At 48.5% G+C, this 7,055-nt stretch overlaps 1 protein-coding gene across 1 annotated transcript; it reads left to right on the forward strand.

Annotated features, from left to right (window-relative positions):
• Nucleotides 1-332: 332 nt before the first annotated feature.
• On the forward strand, nt 333-5,241 carry ID3 (inhibitor of DNA binding 3). Its single transcript, XM_004024884.5, has 3 exons — nt 333-4,044; nt 4,154-4,238; nt 4,759-5,241. The coding sequence occupies exons 1-2, from the start codon at nt 3,745-3,747 to the stop codon at nt 4,211-4,213; spliced, it is 360 nt and encodes a 119-aa protein (XP_004024934.1). The 5' UTR covers nt 333-3,744; the 3' UTR covers nt 4,214-4,238; nt 4,759-5,241.
• The last annotated feature ends 1,814 nt before the right edge of the window (nt 5,242-7,055 follow it).

Below are 7,055 nucleotides of genomic sequence, written 5' to 3' on the forward strand. Positions count from 1 at the left end.
TACTGACATCCCAAGTAAACGTGAGCAAGTTTCTGAGGTCCCCATGATCCCCATGTCTGGAACATAAATGGGAAAAAAGATGATAGATAGATAGATAATAAATAGAGGCTCAGCTTAGACAAAAAGACATCTGCAATCCTTGTCATCATTACTTTGACTTTGAAATCAACAATTTAGAGAGCCCACTACCACGAAATTAAAAAATTCTAAAATTTTTTAAAAAATAAAACAGTATAACTTAAAGAGTTCTGCCAACTTTGCAAAAAAAAAAAATCAGAGAGCACAACATTGAATTTTTTTTTTTTTTTTTTTTTTTTTTTTTTTTTGGCAGAGGAAGATTGAGTTCCTGGAAATGCTTACAAGATGATTCCTGACAATGGGAGGAGATAGTTAGAAAAAAGAAGAAGAAAAATTATACACATATATAGATAAAGGAAGAAGGTGGAAAGAAAGGGAATAGACAAAAGAAAATAAAGAACTAAAAGAGAAAGAAAAAAAAAAGACTTTAAAGGGCCCCAATTGAGGCAACATTATCAAGTTCTCAGCATCTGCAATTCACAAGCAGCTCGCGGTTGGGGCGGTGCAGACCCCGCCCCTTTCTCGGGTGTCCGGCGCTCATTGGTGGGGGAGGCAGTCGCCGGCCGGTGACTGCCCGAGGAAAGGTTGCCTGGGACACGCATCCCTGTGTGAACGCATGACGTCCCACCCTGGCGCCAGGCTGTCTGGGGCTGAGTCTTAGATCAACACAGCTGTGGGACCGGGACCCACAGCTGGGCAAAGGAGCGGATTCCTCAACAAAAAATAGGATTGTGAGAAAAGTTCTGAAACAAAAACAGCGCAGACAAAAGCCTTAATGACATCCTTTCATAAAAATAAAAAATGCAAGAGGGGGGAAAAAGCTGGTAAAAGGAGCAGAACTGGGAACAGAAAGTTCAGAGGCATTTGGAATAAGAGGCTGAGGCCCCACCACTGCTAAACAAGTTGCAGAAGGCCTGAGCTAGCCTGTCCAGTCTGCTGTGGGGAAAAAGAAGTCTCTTGGGTTTAAACTCTATTCAGTGTTCCTAACCATAACCTGCTTATTTCAGAATTAGAATCTTAGGCTAGAGAGGACCCTTAAAGGTCACTTGCTTCCTCCCAACCTCCTCCTACCCACTATCTTTTTTTTTTTTTTTTTAAAGAGAAAATGAAGCCCAGGAAGGGAGGAAATTCATCCAAAGGTACACTGCAAATTATTGGCATGCACAGAACAGAATTTTGCTTGCTAATCCCACAGCATCCTTCTGCCTTATGTCACACAGCCCATGGGCATTTCAGCCTGGAAGCATCCTGGGAAATAATAAATGCGAAGGTGCTTTGCAAACCTAAATCACTATACAAGCCTGAGGCATCAGCTGTAGTAGTAGAGAAAGGAAAAGAAGGGAGGAGAATCTGGGTAGACTGAGCACCTTCCACACAACTGGCCCATGCTGGGTCTCCCAGGCAGTAAGAAGACTAAGATCAGATGGAGTGAGCACATCAAGTGCTTTGCAGAGAAGAGGCATTCAATAATTATCGAATGAATGAATGAGTAGACCCAATTAGTTCCATTTTATAGATGGGAAAATAGAAGCACCCAGGATAACTCAGCCAAAGTCTACACAATTAGTTTAAAAAAAAAAGAAGAAGAAGAAGAAGAATGGGCATTTGCACAGAAATCTGCCTGGCCCGTGATTTTTCTAGAACCCTCTGGACTTGACCGTTTTGCCACAGAAGTCTGCAAGATAGGAAAAGAAGGATCTTCTCTTCGGTTATTCAGGAGTTCCTACAGCCACTATTTTGCCTTTCCTGACCAAATAGCTGGCACTTGACTGCTGCAGCATATAAAGACTGACTTGCCCACTCACAGGTTTTCTTCCTCTTTTCTTACTGAAGAGCCTGTCCTTGAAAAAAACATTCCAGGAAGAAATCTTTCTTGGGCCACAGAGCCCTGTGGTTTGATGGAAAAAACGAGGCTTCAAGACTGGCTCTGCTATTACTTGTAGTGTGACACTGGGCATGTCTTAAATGCCTTCCTTGGGCCCCTCAGCATCCTTCACCTACATATCCAAATTTCACACAGCCTTGGACTTCTACAGTTGGAAAGGATTTTAAATAATCACTTAGTACCATCTTCTAATTTACTCACAAGGCAATTAAAGCCAGGGTACCTGGGCTTGTTCAAGATTACATGACAAATTATTGTCAGGGCTAGCATGATGAACCCAGGGCTCTCAATTCCCAGTCAGTGTCCTTTTTAACCGTTTTGAGACTCTCTTTGGCTCTGAGCCCCCCTTGTCCTGTTAATCAGTGCCACACATTATCGAACTCTTGTTTCCTGTGTTAATCTTGTCTCCCCAAATTGTGAGATTCTTGAAAGCAGGAGCCACTGTTTTATGTGGAGGGACTCCATAAATATTCACCAATGATTCATTAGGAAAGCAACTATTGGGGGAATCTCACTTGGTCATTTCCAAAATGGAAAGCAGCATCTTGGAAGTGCAGGTTCCCAAATGTCTAGGAAGGTGACAAGAAGGCAAGCAAAGAATCAAAGAATACTGAGCACAGTGTCCTGTCGCAATACAGGACTTAGTTTGCCGGCCCTCTGGTTCCTTTCCTGGTCTTTCAGATGGAGCTAGAGCTACTTCAGCAGGGCTAAGAATAATCAAGTCCAGGTGGCCCGCCCTTCCATAGCAGAAAGGGACAGACAATAGAGCAATGAAATTACCATTGTTTTCTGCACAGAGGTGTGTGGAAAGTGAGGAGAGGGGAAGTTAAGAAATTTGCTGACCCAATGGGGGGGGGGGGCTCTTAAAAAGGTTTATGTAGAAATTGTCCCATCTGTGCCTCCATATTTAAAACCTTGTCCAAAATTCTAATTGAACTCACAAAGCACAACTGTGCATATATTTAGTTCGTTATGGAGTTTATGGGGCAGAGGGTCCAGGCTCCTTTTTTCCCCATGCAAAAAGCATGGGCTCAAGCTTTTTTCTTTTCCCCTGTTGCTCAAATAAAGTGTTCTTTGCTCAAACCCCCTTTCCCTCCTCCTTCTGCAATCTCAGCGCCTAGCGCAAATCTGTTTTCTTCATTGTAACCTCAGCTTCACCGCAATTAATTTTTTTTCCCTCTGGTCACAAGATAATTCCTGACGCCAGTGAGTCTGGAGGTCAGACGAACAGCAAATTGGGGAACAAGGCGGCACTAATTCCTTACAAGTTTCCCTTGAAAAATCTTTCGCTTAAAAAAAACGGGGGGTGGGGGGAGCTTCTTTGCTGTTCAGGGATTTATGACCTCGGAGGAGCTGTGGGCTCGAACCAGTGTTGGGCTAAAGGCGGACTGGCAGGGGGCAGGGAAGCTCAAAGATCTGGGGCGCTGCCAGGAAAAAGCAAATTCTGGAAGTTAATGGTTTTGAGTGATTTTTAAATCCTTGCTGGCGGAGAGGCCCGCCTCTCCCCAGTATCAGCGCTTCCTCATTCTTTGAATCTGCGGCTCCGCGGTCTTCGGCGTCAGACCAGCCGGAGGAAGCCTGTTTGCAATTTAAGCGGGCTGTGAACGCCCAGGGCCGGCGGGGGCGGGGCCGAGGCGGGCCATTTTGAATAAAGAGGCGTGCCTTCCAGGCAGGCTCTATAAGTTCCCGCGGCGGCGAGCGTGCGCGCGTTGCAGGTCACTGTAGCGGGACTTCTTTGGGTTTTCTTTCTCTTTGGGGCACCTCTGGACTCACTCCCCAGCATGAAAGCGCTGAGCCCAGTGCGCGGCTGCTACGAGGCGGTGTGCTGCTTGTCGGAACGCAGTCTGGCCATCGCCCGGGGCCGAGGGAAGGGCCCGGCAGCCGAGGAGCCGCTGAGCTTGCTGGACGACATGAACCACTGCTACTCCCGCCTGCGGGAACTGGTACCCGGAGTCCCGAGAGGCACTCAGCTTAGCCAGGTGGAAATCCTACAGCGCGTCATCGACTACATTCTCGACCTGCAGGTGGTCCTGGCCGAGCCAGCCCCTGGACCCCCTGATGGCCCCCACCTTCCCATCCAGGTAAGCCTCGAAGTCGGCGCAGGGCTGAACACCCAGGCAAGGATGCTGCGGGACCCTCGGAGCTCCCGATTGCCTCGCGTAACTCTTTCCTCTTTTCCTCTTTAATCAGACAGCCGAGCTCGCTCCGGAACTTGTCATCTCCAACGACAAAAGGAGCTTTTGCCACTGACTCGGCCGTGTCCTGACACCTCCAGGTGAGTATCTCCTCTCTTGGAGAGGGAAGTTTAAACGGCAAGTCCTGGAGTTGGCAGATGTTTTGAAAAATTGCCACTCACTCGGTTTAGAGAAACTGAGGCCAGAGAGGGACAAGTGACTTGCCCATGGTGGCATCAAATGAATGGCAGAGTCAGTTTCCATGTGATGTGCATTTCAGCCTTAAATGCGCCTGGCCCCTGCCCTCCCGCAGTGGCCGAGGGTCTGGGAAAGTAGACATGGGTCCGACTAAATATAAGTCTTTCTGTTCGATGTTGTATAGGGAGCTGTCTTCGCAGCAGCCCCCCCCCAGCTAGTGTCAATTCCAAGTGGGAGGGGTAGCGCAAGCTCCGCCTGTGGTCTTTGGCGCCAACTGGGTGGGGGCAGCGTGGGGCGCGGAGTTATCAGCTGGAGGTAGAGACCAAGTTTCCTCCCTGGCGCCGGCCAGTCTGCGGACGGCCCCGCCTCGGCGCGCTCGGCGGAAACTGACTGCTCCTTGGTCTTCTTTCCTCCCCCGCCCAGAACGCAGGTGCTGGCGCCCGTTCTACCTGGGACCCCGGGAACCTCTCCTGCCGGAAGCTGGACGGCAGGGATGGGCCCCAACTTCGCCCTGCCCACTTGACTTCACCAAACCCCTTCCTGGAGACTGAACCTGGTGCTCAGGAGCGAAGGACTGTGAACTTGTGGCCTGAAGAGCCAGAGCTAGTTCTGGCCACCAGCTGGGTGACGTCACCCTGCTCCCACCCCACCCCCAAGTTCTAAGGTCTTTTCGGAGCGTGGAGGTGTGGAAGGAGTGGCTGCTCTCCAAACTATGCCAAGGCGGCGGCAGAGCTGGTCTTCTGGTCTCCTTGGAGAAAGGTTCTGTTGCCCTGATTTATGAACTCTATAATAGAGTATATAGGTTTTGTACTTTTTTTTACAGGAAGGTGACTTTCTGTAACAATGCGATGTATATTAAACTTTTTATAAAAGTTAACATTTTGCATAATAAACGATTTTTAAACACTTGTGTATATGATGACACCCGTCTCCACTAAGTACTAACGATGCTTTCTTGCACATGGCCGAATTTTGGGAGCTTTGGGAAAGTGAACTTGCTTATTCCACGAGAGGGAAATGAAAAACTGCCCGGTTGAGAGGGGATGGGGTGGAGAGAAAAGGGTTCATGATGGGAGTCTCATGTCCATTGAGGTATGGGTGCAGAGGAAAGTTCTGGGCTCTGCCTCGTTATTTCACGGATGAAGAAACCAGAGAGATTGGTGCAAGCTCGCCCAGCAAATTGGTGGCTCAGGCAACTTGAGAACTGCGTTTTCATGTCCCTTGAGATCTAGCAGTAGCTTTCCTCTTTATTGTTACTATTGGCTATGCCTTTCTAGCAGGGGATGTGGTAAGAGGAGAGCCTCAAGTTTGCTTCACCTGGTGCCCAGACATGGGTGGTGGTTGATAGACCAATTTCAAAAATGAATAAACTGATAACTGGGCCTGGTTTCATTTCCTTCTTGCTCTCTGGGCTGGCTTCCTTGCGGGCTTCCAAAGTTGGAAAAAAGAGGGAGGTCTCCTGAAATGGATAAAGATTTGGATGCTGGTTGGGAAGTACTGATAGTAATCCCTTTTCTAATGCTAGGTGGTTGTAGAGTCCGACCCTGAACAAGGAATGTGAGGCAGAGACTCCACAGTCCTCATTTCTGCTGGTATTTCTACACCACTTCCATTGGGAACCTATTCTGTAAGCATCCCTATTTCAGAAATGGGGAAAGGGAACCTCTGTGGGTAATGCTTCTGAACCAGGTTTTCACAGCCTTTGAGAGATAGAGATGGGATTTGAACCGAAACTTCAGTGACTTGATTGTGGTGAACAGGAGCAGGGCTGGGGACTGGCCATTCCTTGAGGCCAGGCCTGGAAGTGGGGCAGAGAGCAAGATCCCAACCCATGCCTTCCCCCACACCCCTGGTGGCTCCCCAGGTGGGCTTCACCAGGTGCCTGGCCTTACTAGAGATTCCTGTTTATGGTATGATCTCATCTGTGTGTTGGTCCCTGGCATGAATAAGTTCAATATTTCATAACAAACAGGTCACGTCATCACCTTTAGTGCCTTAACCCTGGTGAGCTTGCTGGGGTGAACAGGGGCATGGGGGAGGAGGAGAACCTCTGGCATTGCCAACCAAACTCCCAGCCTGATCAGTGGTTCTTAACCTGTTCTGTGTCCTGGTCACTCTGATCTGAAGGAAGATATGAACACTCTCTTCAAAAAATACACACACAGTGCAGAGCAATACCAGACTTCAATCCTCATGTGAGGAACCCTTGCCCCAAACCAAATACAAGGCCTGGGTTGGGTCTATCTTGGATTGTTTTTTAGGTGTGCTGTGCTGGCTTTAGAGACGGCCATACAAGGACATAAACCCCTGCTCTATCACCTCTTACCTGTATAACTTCAGGCTAGGGACTTTGCCTCTCTTGAGCCCCAGTTTCTGCATCTGTAAAGGAAGCTGATTCTAAGGCAGCGGTTCTGAGGTCCTAGGCCCCACATTACACCATGAACTGCAGTAGAGCCAGGCATTGAGCTCAACGTCTTATATACCCTTTTCTGCCACAGCATGCTGCCTCCTGTTTGCTCGGAAGTTTCAGTACCGTGGAAGGCTAAAAAGGGCTGCGGTGGTCATCTGCCGAGTGACCTTGAGCAAGCATTCCACCTCTCTGAGCCATGCTCCTTCTGTGCCCTGCTGCCTCCCAGGACAGAAGATAATGGTGGGAAAGTTCTTTGAAATGCATCACACACCTACGAGGTATTATTAAGCTAATTCCAAGGAAATTGCCT

The sequence above is a fragment of the Gorilla gorilla genome, chromosome 1 (genome assembly GCF_029281585.2).
Source record: "Gorilla gorilla gorilla isolate KB3781 chromosome 1, NHGRI_mGorGor1-v2.1_pri, whole genome shotgun sequence".
NCBI classification, from domain to species: domain Eukaryota; kingdom Metazoa; phylum Chordata; class Mammalia; order Primates; family Hominidae; genus Gorilla; species Gorilla gorilla.

Bases quoted from the DNA above. Each gene is read 5' to 3' on its own strand.
- ID3 (XM_004024884.5), top strand. From the start codon at position 3,745: ATGAAAGCGCTGAGCCCAGTGCGCGGCTGCTACGAGGCGGTGTGCTGC. The intron at 4,045-4,153 runs GTAAGCCTCGAA...CTCTTTAATCAG, and splicing joins GCCCCCACCTTCCCATCCAG to ACAGCCGAGCTCGCTCCGGA.